We start from the raw sequence: 24,643 nt of genomic DNA, 5'->3' as shown, positions 1-24,643 counted from the left end.
GTAATTGTAACCCCTCTGTACAGTATGTTCACAAATAAAATAAAATAAAATTAAAAAAAAAAGAAATACTAAAGTCAAAAAAAAAAAGAAATCTACTCATTATCTTGCCCATGTAATTGTAACCCCTCTATATGGTATTTTCACAATAAAAAAATAATTAAAAAAAAAAAAAAGAACGGTGCCAAACCCTGTGTGCAAGTCCCCAGACTGGCAAAATAAAAAGGATCACTTTAAGTTTAGAACAGTTTTAAGCCTTTTTATTTGTTTATGTTTGTTTATTTATTTATTTATTTATTTTTGTCGGTCATGGGGCCTGAAATCTGGGCCTGGGCACTGGCCCCTCAGCTCTTAAGCTTAAGGCTAGCACTCTACTACTTGAACCACAGCAACAATTCTGGCTTTTTCTGCTTATATGGTGCTGAGGAATTGCACCCAGGGCCTCATGCATGCAAGGCAAGCACTCTACTACTGAGCCACCTTCCCAACCCCTAAGCCTTTTTATTTTAACCCTTTCAGTCTTGCAGAATTTCAAGAGAATGGCAAGACTACATTAAAGAGCTCCTATAGGTTTTTATGCACATTTACTTCATCCTTTCCATGTCATCTTCCGTCCCATCCCATCCCATCTTTCCATCAGTCTTATTTAATCTCACATTCACTCTATAGACTGATTCGTCTCTTTGAACTGTTGAGAGTTGCAGACACCATGCCTAGAAAGACTTTCTTTTGCAAGCTTACAGTACAATTTTGGAAATCAGAAAATTTAACCTTGAAGTAACACTGTTACTTAATTTTTAATCTGTATGCAGCTTTTGCCAGTTTGTCCCAGTAAGACTGTTTTTCTCCTAGTTCAAGATCCAGCCCATCAAGAGTCTGGACTCTATTTGGTTGTCTCATCTCTTTGGTCTCTTAACAGTCTTCCAACTATTTTTTCCATGACCTTGACATTTTGAAAGCAGGCAGGGCGGTTATTTTGAGGGCTACCTTCCATTTAGATTGCTCTGATGTTTGCAGGTTGTGCCTTTTGGAAAGAAATCACACAGCAGAGATGTTGGGTTCTTTGCGGTGGCTCATACCATGATGCCTGTTCGCTTCATTTCTTGTTGTGCCAACTTTGCCCACTGGACTGGAGTTGTGTATCCATAGGGTTTTCTAGCATAAAACTGTTCTTTTTTCTCTCTGGGAAGGAATGAACGTCAGATTATTGGCCAAGCTGTGCTGATGAAGCCACAGACTCCTTTCTCCTAGCCAGTGGGTAGGCTGCATTCACCGCACTTGCAGTGAAATAGCTTTGGAGAAAACAAAATTAGATTCCAGGATGTGGTGGGGTGGGCGAAGCAGTGCTTTGTGGCTCAGCTTTGTAGTCAATTCACGTTCTGAAGTGTGACAACGCTCTCTGGAGAATTATTCTTGCCACTCTACTTACAGAGGTATTTGTTTATATATTCTGCCAGTCTTAGAACTTGAAAAGGTTATATAATTCTCCCTGGTAGTCCAGGAAGATCTCCTACCACCCGTGTTACATTTTATATTATATATTTTTAGTGTTTCCTTGTTCTATTTTTTTATTGAGCTTAAAAAATAAAGTGGAAGAGCTAAAAAAAAACAGATGATTAACAAATGGCTTGAGTGCCAGTAGGCATATTCTCATCTATTTGCATCTTTGGAAAAAGTTATTTAAGCTCTTATGAGTTGGTATCTGTCTGCCTAGCTATCTAGGTATCTATATATGTTAGCTAGCTAGCAGTACTGGAGATTGAACTCAAGGAGTCTTGCCCTTGAACTCTTACCAATTGAGCCATGCCTCCCGTCTTTAGTCTTTTTATCCAAACTGTGGTTAACAACAATTTCCTACCTACCTCACAGGGTTGTCATGGCAATAAAATAGACCATGATTGAATAAAGGAGTAGGTACTTCAAAATAAAGGTCTAAGCTGGGTGTGGTTGGAAGGCTGCTGCAGGAAGATAATGAGTTTGAGACCAGCCTATGCTGTACAGTCAATGCTGTCTCCAAAAGCCATCGAAAAACAAGCTGTGTTTGTAGGGCAACTGGCAGGATGCTACATTCATATAAGCAAATAACAAGGCTAAACGAACAGGAAATTGGGAATTTTAAAGATTGTATTCTATGGGGCTGCGAAGGTGGCTCAGTGGTAGAGCGCTTGCCTTGTATGCATGAGGCCCTGGGTTCCATTCCTCAGCACCACATAAGCAGAAAAAGCTGGAAGTAGTGCTGTGGATCCAGTGGTAGAGCACTAGCCTTAAGCTGAAGAGCTGAGGGACAGTGCCCAGGCCCAGAGTTCAGGCCCCATGACTGGCAAAAAGAAAAAGATTGTATTCTATATTCTGTTTACTCACTGTTAGAAAAATCGGACTTGATACTTCTCTAATTTGAAGTTGCGTGCGCGCACATGAGTGTGTGTGTGTGTGTCTGTGTGTGTGTGTGTCTGTGTGTGTGTGTGTGTCTGTGTGTGTGTGTTCAAACTTATTTGTTTATCAGTCAGTGGGGGCTAGGGTAAGTGAAAATAAACCCACTTCTTAAGTTTTATCCTAAATTCTCCATCCTTACTTTTCAGGTAGGAGTTATTTTTAAATGTGTGCTTTTGGGTAGTTGGCCCAGTTTTACTTAGAATAGAACTGTGGTCTGTGGTGTGAAATGAGCCTCCACATGACCATTTTGAAAAGCAAGTTAAAGCAAGATTGTTCAGAGCTGTGCCAACTTAGTGCTGTCAAAACATCCCCTGGCTCATGTAACTGTAACCCCTCTGTCCAGTATTTTTACAGTAAAAAAACTTATTTCAAACACAAAAACCATCCCCTGCCCAGGGCAGTTGGCCTTTTTTTCCTTCAAAGTGCTATCTTGTTTCACCCGTTCTATCTACTTCAAAGAATCTGAAAGAACCATCGGGATTCTGCCACATGGAGTGTGTATTCGTTACACTCCTTGGCCTTCTGTTAAATAGATAGAAGAGTCCTGTTAGAATTTAGATTGTGGGGCTGGGAAGGTGGCTCAGTGGTAGAGCGCTTGCCTTGCATGCCCTGGGTTCAATTCCCCAGCACCACATAAGCAAAAAGAAAAAAAAAAGCCAGAAGTGGCGCTGTGGCTCAAGTGGTAGAGCGCTAGCCTTGAGCTGAAGAGCTGAGGGACAGCGCCCAGGCCCAGAGTTCAAACCCCACGACTGGACCCAAAAAGAAAATTAGATTGTGGCTGAGCCAGTTCAGGATGCCTACCCATTCCTCCCATTCCAGCCTCGTGGTGGGAGTAATATGTGCAGGCAAGCTCCCCATCCATGCACTCATTCACAGGTAGAGAACCCCAGGGCATGGCCACCCCTCTGGGGCAGAGCTCACCTTTTTCAGCACTGCTTAGAGTAGCCCAGAGTATGGGCTCACTGCAGTGAAATTACAGCCAGGGCACGAACACAAGCAGTGCTGCGCATAGCAGACATCTCTGCCCAATCTCATTAACAAGAGAACTCATTCCTTGTTCCTTGGGGAGTGGGGTGTGAGTAAGGGAGAAAAACAGATTGCTTTTGCTGGTGGTTCCCTGCAGTGCCTAAAATGGCTCCTTAATGAGTCAGGAATACTTATGGGAGGGGAAAATATTCTGTCCACATCTGAGCTACTGAAAATTATCAGTCTTTTCTATGACGTTTCTCACTAAATCCCAAATCCATCCCCTGTCCACACTCTGTCATTGGACCAAAGGTGCACACAGCAAGCATAATGCCCACATGGTGTTCTGGAGAGCAGGCAATGTGTTTTGATCCTGGCAAGATATTAGACACAGTCTTTCTCATGTGGTGATTAGGGCAAAGTGGGTGGTAAGTTTATTGCTGGGAGCAGAGCTCACATCTGCAGGTCACTGTTAGCTTGTTAGCTTGTGTAGATAGCAGATGCAACATAGGATTTGCTCATTTAAATGTACTTACAGGGCTAGGAATATGGCCTAGTGGTGGAGTGCTTGCCTAGCATGCATGAAGCCCTGAGTTGGATTCCTCAGCACCACATACACAGAAAAAGCCCAAAATGGTGCCGTGGCTCAAATGGTAGAGTGCTATCCTTGAGCAAAAGCAGCTCAACAACAGTGCCCAGGCCCTGAGTTTAAGCCCCAGGACTGGCAAAATACATAAACAAACAAACTTGCATCCACAGATGACATGAAAGGCAGGTCTTCTGCCATATGTATGTATATATTCTTTGAACTGAAACATAGGTTTCAGTCCCTTGGGGAACTGCTAAGTGGAGGCTATCGACATGAGAGAGCATGCAAGGGCATGGTTCCTCCTGTTATAGTTGAGCCTCCTCATTTAGGTTCATTCTTTCCTATGAGAATCATTTGGGTTTGTATTTTGTCATCTATCAAAATACCACCTGTATCTATAGCTGTTGAGTGCTTTCTTTTTTTCTCTTTTTTTGGGTCAGTTGTGGGGCTTGAACTCAGCGCCTGGGCACTGTCCCTGAGCTTTTTTTGGCTCAAGGCTAGCACCACAGCTCCACTTCCAGTTTTTGAGTGGTTAATTGGAGATAAGAGTCTCATGGGGGACTTTTCTCTCAAGCTGGCTTTGAACTAGGGTCCTTAGATCTCAGCCTCCTGAATAGCTAGGATTATAGGTATGAGCCATAGGTGCCGGGCTTTGAGTGTTTTCTTGATACTAGTATTAAAAAAAACAACAACAACATGAAGTACTGTTAACACCAAGCTCAGACTTAGCCACCATTGTAATAGAAGGAACAGCACAGAGTTGTAAGAAGTAATCAGGTAGATGTGGGCTCAAACCCTAGCTCCATTGCTTAGTTAACCATAGGATCCACTTAACCTCTCTAATCTGAGTTTCCTCATCTGTAAAGTAACCATAACAATAGAACCTGTGTTGTGCTTGTTTTTAACAACTAAATTATTGTAACAGACACAGTTTAGTTTTATGTTGTTTAAAAAGGAGCCAACTTTTCTATATGCTGAAGCCAGATCAAACCCTAGTTTTCATCTAAAAAGAGGAGAAAATACCTTAACACTCCATCTGTCCTAGTCTATTCTTCATTACAATAACAAAATTCCTGAGGGAGTTACTTTATAAAGAAAAAGAAGCTTAGGTTCCAAGTTTTGGAGGTAGGAAAATTCAAAGGCATAATGCCAGCATCTGCCTAGCTTTTGGTGAGGGACTCCTGCTGCATTGTCGCATGATGGAAAAGTGGAAAAAAAAAGTAAGTGCATGGGCAAGAGCATGTGTGCCTGGGGTTGTAGCTCCAGTAGTAGACCACCTGCCTAATAGGCCTGAGGTGTTAAGTTCAAACCCCAATACCACCAAAAACAAGTTATACAAATGAAAGAACAGGGGCTGGGAAGGTGGCTCAGTGGTAGAGTGCTTGCCTTGCATGCATGAGGCCCTGGGTTAGATTCCTCAGCACCACATAAGCAGAAAAAAAAGCCAGAAGTGGCGCTGTGGCTCAAGTGGTAGAACACTAGCCTTGAGCTGAAGAGCTGAGGGACAGCGCCCAGGCCCAGAGTTCAGGCCCCACAACCGGACCCAAAAAAAACCAAAAAACAAATGAAAGAACATATGTATAAGAATAAGGCAGGAGAGGCTAACCGCATTATTAATAGCTCATTTTCAGAGTCAGTTATCTAATCCCAAAAGATGTAACTCATTCCTAAGAGACCTAATCCAATCTCAGAGAAGGAACTCATTTTCGCCAGGAAGACATCCTTAAGAGTAGTGTCCCTATGGCCCAGTCACCTCCAACTGGGCCTCACTTCTTTCTCAATACCATCCCTTCTCAATACCATTACATTACCATGGGGGACCAGTCTTCTACCACAAGAACCTTTGAGAGACAAACCATATCAAAATCTTTATGTTGTCAACAAATATAAGTGAGCTTAGGACATGATATCACCAGCTTGGTTTCTTTTTTTTTGGGGGGGGGGGTCCAGTCATGGGGCCTGAACTCTGGGCCTGGGCGCTGTCCCTCAGCTCTTCAGCACAAGGCTAGTGCTTTATCACTTGAGCCACAGCGCCACTTCCGGCTTTTTTCTTTTTGCTTATGTGGTGCTGAGGAATGGAACCCAGGGCCAGGGCCCTCAGGCATGCAAGGCAAGCGCTCTGCCACTGAGCCACCTTCCCAGCCCAACCAGCTTGGTTTCTTAGCATATTTCTCCTTCCACAAGGGCCGGCTAATAGATAACCAACCATATTTTCCTATTCAGGGGCAAATACCTTAGAGACTTCTGATTGTGTGTGCTAAGCCTTGCATTTGTTCCTTTGGAAGGGTGAAATTGGTCAACCTCCTGGAACCAGGTGTCTTAGAAAAACAGCTTTGTGGTCAAGCTTATGCCTTATTTTTTGGTTTTCCAGGACAACTTCAAAAGCATATCCGCAGTCTCCAAAGACAGTGAAACCACCGTATGCAGGGTCTCCTGTGAAATATCGCTACTCCCCTGTTCCTAGCCAAGAAACACTCAAGAAGAAAGCAGATAAAGAGAAGAGCAACAAGGAAAGGGAAGGTACCTCTATCCAGTTGGCCACTGGCATACACAGAGAGGAAACTCCAGAGAAGCATGTGGCCAACAAGGGTGCCACCAAGAAGCCCGTGGCTGACAAGGGTGCCACCAAGAAGCATGTGGCCAACAAGGGTGCCATTGAAAAACATGTTGCTGACAAGGGTGCCACTGAGAAGCCCCTGGATGACAAGCATGCCACTGAGAAACAAGTGGCCAACAAAGAGGCCACTGAGAAGCATGTGGCTGACAAGGAGGCCACTGAGAAGCCCAAGACTGACAAGGATGCCACTGAGAAGCATGCGCTTGACAGGGATGCCACTGAGAAGCATCTGGATGACAAGAATGCCACTGAGAAGCACATGGCTGACAAGAATGCCACTGAGAAGCATGTGGCTGACAAGAATGCCACTGAGAAACAAGTGGCCAACAAGGACGCCACTGAGAAACATGTGGCTGAAAGGGATGTCACTGAAAAGCACGTGGCTGACAAGGATGCCACTGAGAAACACTTGACCGACAGGGATGCCACTGAAAAGCATGTAGCTGACACAGATGTCACCAAGAAGCATGTGGCTGACAAACCTGCCATTGAAAAGCATGTGATGGATAAGAGTGCCACTGAGAAGCACATGGCAGACAAGCGTGCCACCGAGAAGCATGTGGCCGACAAGCGTGGCACGGAGAAGCATGCTACTGCAGGAGGGAAGGCTGAGAGCAGTGCAGGTACATCTTCTTTTGTCAATGCTGCCACTAAGCCCTGGCTTTGCTGAGATGATTCTCCCTCTGAGCTGATCAGTGTTCCCTTTGAGGAAGAGAAACAGGATTTCTCCTGGGACAGCTTCATCCCTTCTACTGCCTTCTCAGACTTAGTCATTGCCCCTTAATCCTTTCCTTCAGTCTCCCAGAAGACCCTAGGAGCTGACCCTGCTCACAGTTGTGGAAGCTCACCACAGTGCTGAGTAAGACTGGCTGTCAGTTACCATCAGCACTTCCCCCAGGAGAGGGTCTTCTTTTTTTTTTTTTTTTTTGGGTCCGGTCGTGGGGCCTGAACTCTGGGCCTGGGCGCTGTCCCTCAGCTCTTCAGCTCAAGGCTAGTGCTCTACCACTTGAGCCACAGTGCCACTTCTGGCTTTTTTCTTTTTTGCTTATGTGGTGCTGAGGAATGGAACCCAGGGCCTCTGGCATGCAAGGCAAGCGCTCTACCACTGAGCCACATTCCCAGCCCCGAGAGGGTCTTCTTTTAGTTCCTTGAAGTTCCCATGCTGCAGGGAGTTCCCCCAGATGGTGGACACAGTGGGACTTGCATGTGGCTCTGTAGGTCCTCAGCTGTTCACTATCTTCCACTGAGAAATGATGCCCCCCACGGTCCCAGGCAGTCCTTCCCAACTTCTGCTCAGTGGCTAGTTGTAATGCTACCCTAGCAATGTTTCCCATCACCACACTAGATTTTTTTTGAGGGGGGGTGGTAGTCATGGGGCCTGGGCACTGTCCTTCAGCTCAAGGGTAGTGCTCTACCACATAAGCCACAGCACCATTTCCAGTTTTCTGATGGTTAATTGGAGATAAGAGTCTCACAGACTTTCCTGCCCGGGCTGGCTTTGAACCATGATCCTCAGATCTCATCCTCCTGAGTAGCTAGGATTACAGATGTGAGCCACCAGCGCCCAGCTTAGACTAAATTTTTTTGCCAGTCCTGAGGCTTGAACTCAGGGCCTATGCACTGTCCTTGAGCTTCTTTTGCTCAAGGCTAGTACTCTACTACTTGAGCCACATAGCCACTTCTGGCTTTTTCTGTGTATGTGGTACTGAGGAATCCAACCCAGGGCTTCATGCATGCTAGGCAAGCACTCTACCACTAGGCCACCTTCCCAACCCCTAGACTAGATTTTTGTGTTGACATGGAAGCTGCCAAGTGAATAGAATCATTAATTTCCCTTGATCTTTCCTTTTACCATCTCTTGTGTAACGCAGTCTCAGGGAAGCCTACAGCAGGCACCACAGATGCGGGAGAGGCTGCAAAGATCCTGGCTGAAAAGAGACGTCAGGCTCGGCTGCAGAAGGAACAGGAGGAGCAAGAGCGATTGGAGAAGGAACAACAAGAGAGGTATGTGGCACCCATAGCTTTGGTGTGAGCTGTGTTATTAAAGGCTGTGTTGCAAAGACTTCTGGCCTGCCAAAACCTCACCAGAGGTATAGAAGCCTGGAGCCACATGGACTATGTCTTCTGTTTCTATTGGGGGTGACTAGCAATAGGACTTTGCTCTTTTTGGAGGACCTGGGAACTCATAGCTCCTGGATCGCAATGTAAGAGACAGCTCCCCTTTCTCCACTTGGCATTTCAGACCAGGCATGCCTAGAGAGCTGTCAGGAGAGCTTAAGCTTTGTTTCTAGAATGAGTCTCCAGGAGAAGCTAGAGGTCCGGATTATAGAGAGGTTGATTCTGCTTTCCAAACTTTTCCCACCAGAATTATCTTCATTCAAACATTAAAATAAAGGAGAAGAGTAGCATAGATTAAGACACTTCCCCATTCCCTCTGGTTCTTTGTCTGTGAGCATGTTTCCGTCCATTCTCTTATCTAAGTGAGATTAGGACTCGCCTTCACTAGCTTGGTTTCTTAAGATATTTCCCCTTCCACAAGCACCATCTAATAAATACCATATGTTCCTATTCAGGTGTGAATACCTTAGAGACTTCTAATTGTGCCATATTGGATAATCACCACTGTGGGGTGATAGTACCTGAGCACTTCATTACAGTACTGCCAGGAATGTTTTGTTGTTCTTATTTGTTTTTATGAGACAGGCTCTCAGGATGTAGCCCGAGCAGACCCAGGCTGGCTTCCACCTCCTAATCCTTCTGCCTGGGTCTCTCAAGCGCTAGGATGATAGCTATGCACCGCCATTCCAGGCCCTTTTCTAATTCCAAGAGGGACTGAAAGATAAAGAACCTAGCCTATTTTATCACAAAATTGATAAAAGTTGATTTAAATCACTAAATTGATCAAGAATGCTCTTAAGATAACCACAGAGTACAATCTGGTACCATTTAGACAATGAGCAGGACAGGAAATGAGCACTGCCGTAGCTCTCTGCGGCCAGTACTGAATTGAAAACAGTATTTTTTATCTTTAGTGACCTTGGCAAGTCTATGCCGTCTGTATACAGATTCACTGATCTACTTATTCCAAACAGGGAAGGCTTGGCTGATCCTTTTTTAAATTCTAAACTTCTTTGATTATTTTCTCAACTTTAGTCTTTTGGTCAGTATTGACAGGTTTTGTTGAATGTGTGTTCAAGCTGGTTTGGGTGGGCTGTCAGTTGTTTGAGGGGAAGGTTACACAGGAGATGCTGAATTACAGAACCTCAAAAGACCAGTCTTGGTAATTACAGGTCCTGGAAATATTTCACATGCTGGAAGCAGGTAAGTAATTGCTTTGTGCTTAGGAAAGGGAATTTTTTACCTTTTAGCTACCACCCTTTGTCGCATTCCCCGTATAGCCCAGGTCCTGAAATAACTGATTCTATTTATTTTTTCTATTTTATTTATTCTATTTATTCTTCAAACCTCACATCCACTGTTCTACCTGGTTGCTGGACTCCTAATTGAATGTTAGTTCACTTAACCATTCAAGTTTTTTTGTTTTTCTTTGTTAGTTGTGAGGCCTGAACTCTGGGCCTGGGCACTATCCCTCAGCTCTTCAGCTCAAGGCTAGTGCCCTACCACTTGAGCCACAGCACTACTTCTAGCTTTTTTTTGTTTATGTGGTGCTAAAGAATCGGACTCAGAGCCTCATGCATGCGAGGCAGGCACTCTACCACTGAGCCAACCTCCCAACCCTCTGGTTTCTTTCCCTAAATCATATTTGTCCAAACCTTTAAATATTGCCTGGACTCCTAGCTTTGACCAACTTCTCACCTGGCAAGCTGTTCCTGAACAGTGCTGCTCACTGGTCATTGCCATCGTCCTCACCACACTTCCACATTTCTCTGCCCTCTAAAGATTTAGGGCTAACATTTCTCTGTGTCTATCTCTGTCTCTCTTTCTCTCTCTTTTGGTAGACTGAGGGTTTAAAATCAAGGCCTTCTACTTGCTAGGTTGGCTCTGTACCACTTGAACTATATTTCTCTCTCTCTGTGTGTGTGTGTGTGTGTGTGTGTGTGTGTGTGTGTGTGTGTGTGTGTGTGTGTGTGTGTGTGCTGAGACTAACTCAGGGCCTTATTATGTTCTTTCCGAGGCTTTTTTTTTTTTTTTTTGCTCAAGGCTGGCAGTCTACCACTTGAGCTACACCTCCACTTACAACTTTTTTGCTGGTTAATTGGACATGAATTTGTCTTCCTAAGAGTCACGAATTTGTCGGCCTAAGCTGGCTTTATACAACATTTTCATTTTAAACCTTAAGTGTGTTAAACCAAACTGTGCTATCATCTCCCTTCCCACAAGTTCACAGCCACCTAGCTGTGAATTTTCTTAAAATAGTATGATTGTTCTGCTCTTATTCTTATTTCCCCTTTGATGCTAGTTGGGGCTTCAACTCAGTGCCTTGGTGCTGTCCCTTAGCTTTTTTGTTCAAAGCTGGTGCTCTACCACTCAAGCCATACCTCTACTTCTGGCCTTTTGCTGGTTAATGGGAGATAATTGTCTCTCAGATGTGTCCTCCTGGACTGCCTTCAAACTGTGATCCTCAGATCTCAGCATTCTGAGTAACTAGGTTTGCAGGCATGAACTACCAGTGCCTGGATGCCGCTCCTATTTTTTTTAACAAGTTAATGGCTCCCTTGCCCATAGAATCCACTCAGACATATCAGTGGGCCTTGAAGGCCTGCCAAGAACTGGCCTCTCCCTGCTTCTCTACCTTTTCTCCCTCTAGGCTCCAGTCAGCCTGACATTTCCAATATCATGTCACACTGCTAAAACTTTGCTTTTTCTGTGCCTCTACGTGGACTCATCCCATACTCCTTCTTTCCAGACATGTTATCCTTTATCAAGCTCTGAATTGCAGACAATACTCTGGACCTGTGCTGCTTTCAGCTGACTAACACAGACCCATTTGTCTACAGGAAGCTCTCCCCTAGTTAACACCTTAAAAGCCTGGGGTACACCCTTGGATGACGGGTGCCTCGTACTCAGTGAATGTACAAGAAAGGAAGAAAAAGAGGAGGAGGCTCACCTAACCAACGGTCACAGTAATAGGTTAAGTTGACACCAGGGCTAAAATTGTGTGATGAAGGCAAACAAGGCAAAGCGAGTATACAGACTAAAGTAACTAAAAAAAAAGTGAATGGTGAGGTTTGAAAGAGAATGGCATAACAGAATGGCATTAACAGATAATGGAAAGACAGGAATCAGGAATTCATTTTAAAGGATAAAAATTAGACATTTGACCTGAGATAAACAAAGGTGCCTACAGAATACATAGGTGACTGGAAATGGAATTGAAGCCTGAGACCTGGGTAACTCTTAAGACCAGTAACACACTTAACCCAAAATCAGTTTTCCTCTCTTTTGCCAGAATGTGACGCTTTGAGAAAGGAAAGTACCAGACAGCCTGGGGCTGGAAACAGCTGGACACCTCTTGGAATAAGATCATCCTCACATCCTTTTCCTTGTTTGTTGTTTGGCTTAGAGCTATTAGTTAAAACCACAGAAATGTCATTGCCAGTTGAGAGAATATAGAGAACAATAAAGATACTTGAGTTGAACTGTGGAGAGCCCAATTATTGTCACCAACCAGTGAAGGAAACACTGTCCAAATAAGAGGTGGGAAGACTTCCTCCATAGAACGGTTAACTAGGAGTCCAGATACCTGCACCCCATGAAGAACAAAAGCTGCTTTAGTCTCAACTAGCAGTAATACCAGAGTTCTCTCAGAGACACAAGGAACAGGCCCAGCCCCTAGGCTTGGGGAAGGCCCAAGATGTACAGTGGGATTGGTGCAAGTAACCTTAGACTCTAGCTCCGCTCTTAAGCGATCTTGCTGGGGTTCCAAAATGTATCACATAAAGTCCCATTAAGAAGCTGAAATCGCTGCTAGTGGCCCATGTCCAAGAATACTCAAGTAAGGCAGCTCCAGTAAGCAAGGCCCATAGCCAGGCTGAAACTCAAGTGTTCAAATGAGGATCCCAGGTCTGAAACTGCAGACAGAGGTCCCCAGGGCTGCTCAGACCTGAGCTCTCACTGGCTCAGCCTCTAGGGGGCAGGCAGGGACTCTTCTATGTGTAACAAACAGCAGAGCAGGGATGGCAGTGGAGGCGGCAAAGAATTGAAACGGCATAGTCTGGCATAGTCTCACATGGTCCACATTGTAGAGAAGGAGGGAGGTTCAATGTAGTTGGTATCTGTCAGACATATTGAGGGTGAGAAAAGACTACCAGTCTTGGAGTTTCAGAGACAGAAATGTTTTGGAGGGAAGTGACTGAGAAGAGGAATAGAGGTCTGAAGTAACCTGAAAAAAAGTTTGAGTGGTTGGAGGCCCTGAATGTAAGGGAGCATTCTGTGGTCACAGTGGAAGGCAAATAGGAGAGGACTAGGAAGAATGGTTTAGAATGACCAAGACCTTGGATGATTTTTGCAGTCCTTGGAAAGTTGCATGCAGAAGGGTCAAACTGGCACTGGAAGGAAAAGGGACTATCAAGAACATAAAGTTGTAGAATCCATAGCACAAATCATGCTATTTATAGTTCTTTTCCTCTTAGACAAAGGAAGAAGCAGGACAAATTTTCAGCAGTAGTGCCTTATATAAAGAAGCAAAATCTTAAGCCAGGTGCTGATGGCACATGCCTGTAATCCTAGCTGTTTAAAGGATCAATGTTCAAAGCCAGCCCTGGCAGGAAAGCCCAAGAGACTCATCTCCAATAAATTACTCAGAAAAAGCCGGGAGTGGTGTTGTGGCTCAAGTGGTAGAGCAATAGCCTTGGCACAAAAAGGCTCAGGGACAGAGCCCAGGCCCTAAGTTCAAGCTCCAGGACCAGCAAAACAAAAAACAAGAAGCAAAATCTCTCAGATCTTAGACCCAGTCTTCTCTGTAATGGATAATTTAAGTGCACAGGAATAGAAAACAGAGAAGCCGGCCTCCCCATCTACAAGATCAAACAATTCAAGGCTGAGCACGTGTCAGTGGTATGAGCAAGGTATGACTGGGTACAACAAATGGGGTTGGGGCATACTTAAGCGATTGAGAGATGGGGCCATTATATTAAGATTCTCACCAATGGCAGGGACAAATGATTCATCTGTTAAATGCTGAATGATGACAATGACACCTGGTTTTCTTGTTCTTTTAACTTGATTAGGGAAGGAGAGGTGGGTTTGGAGGAAATGGCTACAAGGATGTGAGGGAGACAGAACCTCCCAGTGGTTTGGTGAGCTCTGGAGGGAGTTCACAATGTCAGAGGTGATCGTCTGGTGGCAGCCTGTAAAAATGCTGTGTCTGGTTACTTAAGCAGGGAAAGAAAGAATGTTCATACTTGGAAAGGAAGCCATTTTCCTTTCAGTGCCACTCTACCTATTTGGGGGAAACAAAATAAGGTTATGAGGAAGGAATTTTGTTCATAAGATTTCCGTGGAGGCATCTGGAAACGACAAATGGGTGGATGGACCTATAAGGGAATATTTATGTTTTAGATGACAAAGGGATTAAAGATGAGAACCACAGTGATGTTAGATGGCTATATGTATAATGTGTGTGTTTTGTGTGTGTGTGTGTGTGTGTGTGTGTGTGTGTGTGTGTGTGTGTGTACCTGAACACCTTGTAATCCCAATGGTAAAAAGAGAATAGTAGATTTTCAGATCCTGAAGAGGAATAGAGATGAAGATAGCGGGTGTTTTGTGAAAGTACCTTGTACATGATTAACTCATATGCCTTTTCCTTTGTTTTAACTTTTCTAGGATGATCACATTGATTCTTTAAAAAGGGATTAAGAAAAGAAGCAGCATTCTGATTAACCGCTGGATAAATCTTAGCAATCCAGTTTTGAAAATTTGTGCTGAACATACTTAGAACAGAAGTGTCTTTCTGACTAAACCCCATAATGCTCTTCTCTTTATTTCAGTTGTTTATTCCAGTTGCTCTACCATGCTTTTAGGAAGTGCAGCCTCTGCTGGTAGAATATGGTATTTACTGGTATAGTCTTGGGCTAACCCCTTTAAGCATTTTTTTTCACCTTTTAAAATATTTCTGTGGTGAGACCTAGCCTGTCTGATCTGGGAAGGTGACTATTAGAATAGAAAGATGTTCTTTTTAAGTCTTTTTTTTTGTTCATGCCAGTCCTGGGGTTTGAACTCAGGGTCTGGGTGCTCATGTCCCTGTGCTTGCTTTGCTCAAAGACAGTGCTCTACCACTTTGAGCCATAGTGTCATTTCTGGCTTCTTGGGGTAGTTAATGGGAGATAAGAGTCTCATGGACTTTCCTGCCTGGGCTAACTTTGAACCATGATCCTCAAATCTCTTCCTCCTGAGTAGCTGGGATTGCAGCCATGAACCACCTATACCTGGCTTTATCTTTTTTTTTTTGCCAGTACTGGGACTTGAACTCAGTCTGGATACTGTCCCTAAACTTTTGCTCAAGGCTAGCACTCTACCCTCTGAGCCAGAGCACCACTTCTGGCTTTTTATGTTCATGTGGTACTGAGGACTAGAACCTAGGGCTTCATACATGCTAGGCAAACGTTCTACCACTAAGCCACATTCCCAGCCCTCTTTTTTTTGGGGGGGTCCGGTCGTGGGGCCTGAACTCTGGGCCTGGGCGCTGTCCCTCAGATCTTCATCTTCAGCGCTCTACCACTGAGCCACCTTCCCAGCCCCCCCTCTTTTTTTTAAATGCCAGTGCTTGGGCTTGAGCACAGGGCTTGCGGACTGTCCCTGAGCTTTTGTACTTAAGGCTAGTGCTTTACCACTTGAGCCACAGATCCACTTCTGGTTTAAAAAAAATGTTACTTTTATTTTTACATGTTATACAAAGGGATTACCATTTCCTAAGTCAGATAATGAGCACATTCCTTTTTTTCTTGGACAATGTCCCTCCTTACCCCGTCTGGCTTTTTGATGGTTAATTGGAGATCAGAGTCTCAGGAACTTTCCTGCCCAGGCTGGTTTTGAACTGCAATCCTCAGATCTCAGCTTCCTGAGTAGCTAGGGATTATAGGCGTAAACCACCGGCGGACTAAGTCTTATCTTTTAAATGAAGGTAATTACTTTTTTAAAAAATACTGATTTATAGATGTACTCCAAAGGTCATTGGGCTTGGAGGGAGGATTCATTTTAAATTGTAAAATTGATATTTGAGTGTTCCAGGGCCAAACATTGCCATTCAGTATTTCATTTATGTCTCAGAAGAATGCCATGAGGCATAGTAGGGCCATTCCTATGAGCATAATAAATGTCAAACGAATTTCCAGGTGCACACAGTGAGTAGCACAAGTTAAAATGTGATTTGGGTCTTACGTTGCCAATGACTAGCTGAAGAAATGGATGACTTGTCAGAAGCAAGAATATTAGAAATGTAATAGGAATTTACTGAGGAGGCTGAGATTTGAGCCAACCTGGGCAGAAAAGTCTGAGACTTCATCTCCAATTAACCAGCAAAAATCTGAGCTGGAGGTATGATTCAGGTGGTAGAGTGACAGTTGTTAGGAAGAAAGCTGAGTGAGATCATGACCCTAAGTCTGAGCTCCAGTACCAGCACAAAAAAATGCAAAAGCAAGCTTTAGACTTTACCTTTAGCAGTTCTCCCTTGCTGCTTAGAGCTCTTTAGCATTATGTCAGGAACCGGTCATCTGTGGATGAAAATACCAAAATACTACTTCGTTTTCATATAATAAAGGCTAAATACAAAAATAGATTTTTTAAAGAATGCCAAAATCAGTGGAAAATAGATGCTTTAACTTCTGTATCAGATACTGAATTTTGGTTGAATGTTTTCTTCAGTCAGCTGCTTCCAAAGTCATACATACCTCAATTAGAAGCCAAAGTAAACTGTTTGAGCTTATGGTCATTGCTCTTCAGTTGCTGACTGACACATTTGTGACCATTACAACAATCCCCACCTCACTATTTTTTTTTTAGCTTTAGTTGGTTTTGAATATTTCTTAGGAATTGCCATAAAATACAAATGTTAGGGTTTGGCCTCCTGTAAATCATGGTGATTTACAGAGTGACAAGGGAGTATCTGTGTCTTCCCAGTAGTAGGCTTACAATTCAATGAATTGTTGTTCTTGTCTAGTACAGAGTTTAAAGTCAAGCCTGGTTAATATCTTTGTAGGCATATGGACGAAGTCTGATTCACGTTATTTGTTAGCATTATCCACCACTATCTGCACAAGATTCTTAGGTGATTTGCCTTTGTCTTCTAACAACGCTTATGTTCTCAAAAGGCTGGAGAGAGAGGAGTTGAAAAGAAAGGCAGAGGAGGAGAGACTGCGCCAAGAAGCAGCAGCTCGTAAGCAAGAAGAGGCAAAGAAGCAGCAGGAAGAGGAAGAGAAAAGAAAGGCCGAGACAGAGGCCAAACAGAAGGCTAAGGAGGAGCTGTTGTTGAAAGAGAAGCAAGAAAAAGAAGAGCAAGAGAAAGCCTTGATTGTAAAGCAGGTAAAGTCCAGGTTCTCAGGTTTCCTGGGTTTGCAAGGGCTTTTGTTAACAAACATTAAGTTTGAATGACATAATAGTTACTTCCTTTTTTTTTCTTACGCTGACTATGCTAGTTATTAAATATAAATTTCTTGGAACAATCAAAATTAGTAATGTTTACTGTCTTTGAGTTTGAGTTCTTCCCAAAGACAGACCCTGGAGTAAGAATTTGTGTGCCAGTAGTTTATTTAAGAGTAGAGCTCGCTAGGCGCCAGTGGCTCATGCCTGTAATCCTAAAACTACTTAGGAGGCTGAGATCTGAGGATCAAGATTCAAAGCCAACCCAGTCAGGAAAGTCTGTGAGACTCTTTTCTCCAATAAACCACCAAAAAACCGGAAGTGGCGCTGTGGCTCAAGTGGTAGAGGGCTTGCCTTGAGCTGAAGTGCTGAGGGACAGCATCCAGGCTCAGAGTTCAAGCCCCATGACACCCCCCACCCCCGCAAAGAAGAGTAAAGCTCATGAAACTAGTAGGAGTTTGAGAGAATAGTAAGTACACTGATGAATGGGTTACTATGAGCAACTGGAACTCATTGCCATTGGGACTTGAGAGAGTGAGGAACATGCTTAGAATTGTCCTTCAAGGGATGTGGAAAAATGGACAGTTTACCTACCAGCACTGCCCCTTATTGTGGAAGATTGCTCCTTGGAGAAGTATATGTGGACTTTCTGGCCAAACTCTGCTACTAACACAGGGAGACCTTTGTCTCTCTACAGAGAAACCGTGACCATGTGTAGAAGAACTGTCTGCAGGTGATTTGCATAGTAGACTGAGTGTGAGTGTATGTGAATGAAGCCTGACCTGTCTTTAGGTCATAAAGCAGCTTGTGTAAATCCACATTGAAGATTGAACATTAACTAGCCACTTTGGGGCACACAATGAGGGGAAAGAAACTTGTGCAAACCCTAGGGAATTACTACCATGTTTTCTTAGCTTAATAACTCCTGTGCCTTGGTTTCTCTCTCACTTTCAGAAAGAAGCAGCAGAAGCAAAGGCCCAGGAGGCAGTTAAACAGATGCGTCTAGAAAGAGAACAGATCATGCTGCAGATCGAGCAGGAACGGCTAGAAAGGAAGAAGGTAAAGGCCGAGGGTGAGGCAGGAACAGAAGTGAGTCCAGTTTTGTTTTGCAGTACTTGGGTAGAATATTAAATATGTCAATTAAGTCAAGTGCAGGTGTGTGTGTCTGTGTCTGTGTCTATGTCTGTGTCTGTGTCTGTGTCTGTGTGTACCCTGGGGCTTGAACTCAGGTCTTGGGCGCTCTTCCTCAGCTTGTTTTTTTTGTTGTTGTTGTTGGTCATGGGGCCTGAACTCTGGGTCTGGGAACTGTCCCTCAGCTCTTCAGCTCAAGGCTAGTGCTCTACCACTTGAGCCACAGTGCCACTTCTGGCTTTTTTCTGCTTATGTGGTGCTGAGGAATCAAACCCAGGGCCTCATGCATGCAAGGCAAGCACGCTACCACTGAGCCACCTTCCCAGCCCCCAGCTTGTTCGTTTGTTTGGTTGTTTTTGCTCAAGACTAGCACTCTACCACTTGGAGGCATAGTGCCACTTTTGGTTTTCTGGTAGTTAATTGGAGATCAAATCTCACAGACTTTACTGCCTGGGCTGGCTTTGAACCACAATCCTCAGATCTCGGCCTCCTGAGTAGTAGGATTATAGGCATGAGCCACTAACACTCAGCAAGTTGGGGTTTTTTTTGTCATCTTGACTCATCAATTGCTGACTGAGAGTGCTCTTCCTCCTCCCCCCCTCCAATTCCACCTTCTGTGTAGCTAAGATTACAGGCATGAGCCACTACTCCTGGATCAATTTCATGTTCTGTAGAGTAGTCCTTTCAATGGCAGCTGGTGAGTTGTTGATTTATAGAGAACTTATGGAGAAAGATGAGCTTTAAATTGAATATAAATTGTAGGTATGGACTAGTATACTTCACTTGACTGTGTTCATAGGTTCAGAGGTGTCCATCTTTAAAACCAATGGAAAACTGTCCTGTAGTTGTTATCCTTTGCTGACATTGATCATTTAGAAGTTTTCTTATAAGTATGAAATTACATAGAGACTCAATTGCTTTATGTTTTTGGTCTTCTTTTTCTTCACGGCTGCCAGAGAATAGATGAAATCATGAAGAGAACAAGGAAGAGTGATGTGCCTCCAGAAGTAAAGGTGGGGATTTTTCTGAAAATTCCATGCTGAGTGGGAAAGAACAAAAGAATGCATTCAGTGAAGTTGGAGGAGAACTAGCCAGAAAAAAAAATGGACTCTTTCTGGCCTGTTTCTGACCAGCTCATAAAGAAAAGAGAAGTGTAAGAGATTGAACAAATGAAAGATTTCCTCAGAGAACTGGAATGGGTATGCAGAGGAAGTAATGATGAGCCCATGAATGCAAGAGAATAAGGGAAACACAGCTAAAGAGGCTTAAGAATTATCTGTAACAGGCAGATGACCACTCAGAATTATGAACATTCCCTGGTGCTTTTTTCTTTGTCTGTTTGTGTGTGCCAGTTCTGGGGCTTGAACTCAGGGTCTGGTCACTGTCCCTGAGTGTGTGTGTGTGTGTGTGTGTGTGTGTGTGTGTGTGTGTGTGTGTGTGTGTGTGTGTGTGTGTGTGTGTGTGTGTGTGTGTGTGTGTGTGTGTGTGTGTGTGTGTGCGCGCGCGCGCGCTTGTCCTGGGGCTTGGATTCAGGCACTGGATGTTGTTCCTGAGCTTTTATGCTACAAGGTTAGCACTCTACCACTTGAGCCAGAGCTCCACTTCCAGCTTTTTGGTGGTTAGAGAAAAGAGTTACATGGACTGTTCTGCCCAGGATGACTTTGAACTGTGATCCTCAGATCTCAGCCTCCTGGAGCAGCTAGGATTATGTGAGCTAGGCATGAGTCACTGGTACCTGGTGGCTGGTGCTTTTCAAAAGCATTTGTCATGACAACCTTCCCTATTTTCACTCAGCTTCTGTTTGATTTCAGAAAGAGGAATCTCCCAAAGTAGAGATTCAGCCTGGTACGTGTGTGGAAAATAAGACAAAATCAGTTGTGCCCAATAAAATAGGTAAGTATGAGGTCTGGTTTGGTTCTTCCTTTCAACAACGAGGACTAGTAAAAGCTGCTGTGGGGCAAAGTTATCTCTAGGTCCCCAGAGTGTGGTTGCCAGCAGATTTGTTTCCTGGGCATCCTTCCAGTGCTGGGGCTATGGCTCCATTTGGAACACTCTGGCTTCCTTGCTTACTCTAATAATCCATGCCATACATCAGCCAGCCCAGGATGCTTTAGATCAGATGCTGTTCAGATCTGATTCTGTCCTCCAGAGGCCCTACAAACTGATAATGTGATCTGTCTCTGCTTCCCCTGTGGGAAGTTAATGACATGGGTTAATATTGGTTCTTTCCATAAAACATATTGGTGAAAAAAGAGAATTAAGTTAATGACCTTGTTATATATTTGCCATTGTTTCGGTTGGGGATATTTGATTATTTACACAGGGACTTTGCTTTTTTTGTTTTGTTTTTGTGTGTGTGTTTTTTTTATCAGAAATCAATGGGTTAAACACCTGCCAGGAAGTTAATGGTGTGGGACCCACTGGCCCAGAAGCTTTTCCTCGAGACATTTTCTCTAATGGGTTTAAACCAGTCAGGGGGCTTGTTCATTTGGATGCCCTTGATGGGAAATCAAACAGTTTGGATGACTCCACTGAAGAAGTTCAGTCTATGGATGTAAGGTATGTTAATATTTTACATTTCATCACTTCTCTAAATATTATCTTTTATTTTTTTGTTGGTCATGGGCCTGAACTCTGGGCCTGGGCACTGTCCCTCAGCTCTTAAGCTCAAGGCTAGCTCTCTACCACTTGAACCACAATACCACTTCTGGCTTTTTCTGCATATGTGGTGCTGAGGAATTGAACCCAGGGCCTCATTCATGCAAGGCAAGCACTCTACCCCTGAGCTACCTTCCCAACCCCTAAATATGGTTTCTTAATCAGTCATCTACAAAGCAGGTTTGGTTGATATGAGAAGCTGACAGTGATGTAATACTAGAGTCTTGGGTTGGGTGCCCTGGAAATAGGGCCAGGGCCCAAGTTTCTTATCATAGCATTTATTGGGGGAGGATGTTCAGTGTTTCTCAGGAAGAAGGGAAAAGAGGGAAACACTGAATAAGGATATATTCTCAGATAATCCCCCAGGACCCCTAGAGGATGAATTTCCACCAAAGTTGCCTTATTGAGTTAATGACAGGTAGCTCTACAGTTTAAGGTGAGTACTCAACTACTTGAGCCACAGTGCCATTCCAGTTTCCTGGTGGTTAATTGGAGATAAGAGTCTCACGGACATTCCTGCCTGGGCTGGCTTTGAGCAGTGATCCTCAGATCTCAGCCTCCTGAGTAGCTAGGATTACAGATGTGAGCTACCAGTGCCCAGCTGGCAGATAGCTTTTGTACCACTATGTTCATCAGTCTTCTCTATGGGACCCCTGCCTGGGTAAGTGATATAGGACTAAGTGGACACTAAAGGACTGTGTCAATGAAAGGAAGTTGTTGTCTAGAGAAATGGTGGCAACTGTGACTCTTTACTTGCAGGTATAGGGGTTCTGGCTGGGCATCAACAGGGTCTCCTGTGTCCAGAGTCTCATATTTCAGAAAGCTTGTCAGTAGAGATTTGAGAAAAGAACTAATATACTTTCAGATACTAAAAGCCTAAAGAATTCTTAAGCTGGTATGCCTGGGAAATGAATTCCAGCCAAAAGAAGAGCCAATTAGTGTGGGATTGAAGCAGAGGCATTATAAAGCACACACGTCACCTTGGGCAGGGCAGTTGGAGTAGGGGGTGGCTCTGTTAGTCAAGACAGTATGACAGTATTGTATAAAAGCTCTACCAGAGAGAGGATGAGGGTGGAAGCATGGGGTTCCTATGACACACTGGTTGTAAATAGCCCACACATCCGCACCGAGCTTGAACCAGATATATGAAAAGCCAGCATCCGGCAGTCCCATCTACAGGAGAGATCCTTTGTGGACTGACAACAGGGTCCTTCAGCCCTTGCCTGGAGTTCTCCTGGCCCTAGCACCACTATGATGGCCACCATCTCCTGATGGGTGCCACTCTGCCCACAGCAGAAAACGCTGGGCAGTTTTAAGGGTTAATACAACATAACCCCACCCCCACATAGAACCAGCTGTACTTAGTCTTTCATTCTTTTTGGGGGGGGCCGGGGAGCCAGTCCTGGGGCTTGAACTCAGGGCCAGGGCACTGTCCCTAAGCTTCTTTTACATAAGGCTAGCACTCTTGTCACAGCACCACTTCTGGTTTTTCTGTTTATGAGATACTGAGGAATTGAACCCAGGGTTTCATGCATGGTAGGCAAGCACTCTTCCACTAAGCCACATTCCCAGCCCTGTACTTATTCTTTTATGTCTCCAGTGGGGGCAGGAAGGGGACAACACGTGGCACTATTGGCACAGTTGAGAAAGTGAAAGGGTTTTGTATGCTTAAAGATATGTGAGTCCTGATGCTGCACCAAAGCCTGTGACAGAACCTGGGGCAGACTGTTTCTGCTGAATGAGGCAGTTCGCCTATGCTTGCTTCATACACCAGAGGAGATACCAGGTCAGTGGCTGCCCCTTCACTGGGCGCACATGTGAAGAAGGTGGAGCTTCTGTGGGTGCTTCTGCAGTTCAACTGGTTTTTCTAGATTCTTCTCTCAGATTTCATCAAAGAAGAAGAGAAGAACCTGGTAGCAGCCTTACTCTAGTCATTGAGACTCCTGGGGATGGTCCCTGAATTCCTAGCCTTCCACTCTTCTGGGCTCAGATTTGCTGCTTATTAGGCCTACAGCAGACAATAGTGAAATGCCTTTCACTTCTAGGGAGAAGAGAGACAGAGAAAGAGAGAGAGAGAAACATAAGGCTTCTTCCTGGATAAGTCATGGTGAATTGGAAATGGTTTTAGATAGGAGACAGTGGGTGAAATAGGCCTTTTTTTTTGAATGTTGGGGGCTTGAACTCTGGGCCTGGGTGCTGTCCCTGCGCTCTTCAGCTCAAGGCTAGCACTCTACCACTTGAGCTACAGCGCCACTTCCAGTTTCCTGGTGGTTTATTGGAGATAAGGGTCTCAAGGACTTTCCTGCCTAGGCTAGCTTTGAACTGTGATCGATCCTCAGATCTCAGCCTCTTGAGTAGTTAAGCTTACAGGCATGAGCTACCAGCACCCAGCCAGATAAGGTTTTTTAAAGGACCTTAGATTGACAGTAGGGTCCAAGTTAATGATTCCCTCATCCCATAGCCTTAACTGAGCATGCACTCAGTGTGGCTCCAAAATGAACTTTTCTCAGCACTGTCACATCCATACTTATAGCAGCCCAGGGAAGGAGAAATGACTGTTCTTCCCATTTTATAAGGGAGGGGTCTGAGGCCAGGAGGCTGAGGGGGCAGTACTGCTAGAAAGGCTCTGAGAGGGCCATGCTTCTGTGTGGTGAAGTGCTGGTACCTGCAGGCCCCTATATGAGCTCAGCCTAACATCCCTCATCCAGTCTCCTAACCCAGCCCCTTGTTCTCAACCACTGTGTCCACTAGTAGAGTGTCCAATAGCTTAAACTCATGCATATTTTTGATAATGTGTTACACACAAATTTTATTTTATTTATTTATTTGTTTGTTTGCTTGTTTGTTTTTGGTCTGTCATGGGGCTTGAACTCTGGGCTTGGGCACTGTCCCTCAGCTCTTCAGCTCAAGGCGAGCACTCTGCCACTTGAGCTACAGCACCACTTCCAGTTTTCTGGTGGTTTAGTGGAGATAAGAGTTTCATGGACTTTTCCTGCCCGGGCTGGCTTTGAACCGTGATCCTCAGATCTCAGCCTCCTGAGTAGCTAGGATTACAGGTGTGAGCCACCAGCGCTGGCTATACGCACAACTTTTATAGAAGAATAGAACAAAATACTACAAACAGAATGAAGTACATAAACACATTATGCTTAGTTCTTATTTTGTTTTATCTTTTGTATCAGTCCTGGAGCTTGAACTCAGGGCCTGGATGCTGTCCCTGAGTCTTTTTGTGCTCAAGGCTAGCACTCTACCGCTTGAACCATAGCACCACTTCTGGCTTTTTTTCTGATTAGTTTATTGGAGATCAGACTCTCACAGACTTTCCTGCCCAGGGCTCGTTTCAAACCATGTTCCTCAGATCTCAGCCTCCTGAGTAGCTAGCCTAGGTGTCACCAGTGCCTGGTTCTCCCTTGACTTTTTTGCTCAAGACTAGTGCTCTATCACTTGAGTTACAGCTCTAGCTCCAGCTCCAGCTTTTGGCTGGTTGATTTGGAGATGAGTGTCAAAGATTTCTTTTTTCTTTTTGGGTCCGGTCGTGGGGCCTGAACTCTGGGCCTGGGCGCTGTCCCTCAGCTCTTCAGCTCAAGGCTAGCATTCTACCACTTGAGCCACAGTGCCACTTCCAGCTTTTTTTTTTTGCTTATGTGGTGCTGAGGAATCGAACCCAGGGCCTCAGGCATGCAAGGCAAGCGCTCTACCACTGAGCCACCTTCCCA

At 44.5% G+C, this 24,643-nt stretch overlaps 1 protein-coding gene across 1 annotated transcript in view; it reads left to right on the top strand.

Annotated features, from left to right (window-relative positions):
- Positions 1–24,643, top strand: part of Map7d2 (MAP7 domain containing 2) — an 80,403-nt gene that overhangs the window by 51,465 nt on the left and 4,295 nt on the right. Inside the window, exons 9-15 of the mRNA XM_013026457.1 lie at positions 6,357–7,225; positions 8,474–8,606; positions 16,871–17,081; positions 18,093–18,197; positions 19,226–19,282; positions 20,081–20,162; positions 20,642–20,823. Of these exons, the coding sequence (XP_012881911.1) occupies positions 6,357–7,225; positions 8,474–8,606; positions 16,871–17,081; positions 18,093–18,197; positions 19,226–19,282; positions 20,081–20,162; positions 20,642–20,823 (1,639 nt within the window). The remainder of the gene's footprint in view (positions 1–6,356; positions 7,226–8,473; positions 8,607–16,870; positions 17,082–18,092; positions 18,198–19,225; positions 19,283–20,080; positions 20,163–20,641; positions 20,824–24,643) is intronic.

The sequence above is a fragment of the Dipodomys ordii genome, unplaced genomic scaffold, assembly GCF_000151885.1.
Source record: "Dipodomys ordii isolate 6190 unplaced genomic scaffold, Dord_2.0 Scaffold94, whole genome shotgun sequence".
NCBI lineage: Eukaryota > Metazoa > Chordata > Mammalia > Rodentia > Heteromyidae > Dipodomys > Dipodomys ordii.
Note: the sequence above shows the minus strand (reverse complement) of the source record. Positions and strands in the feature narration are given on the sequence as shown.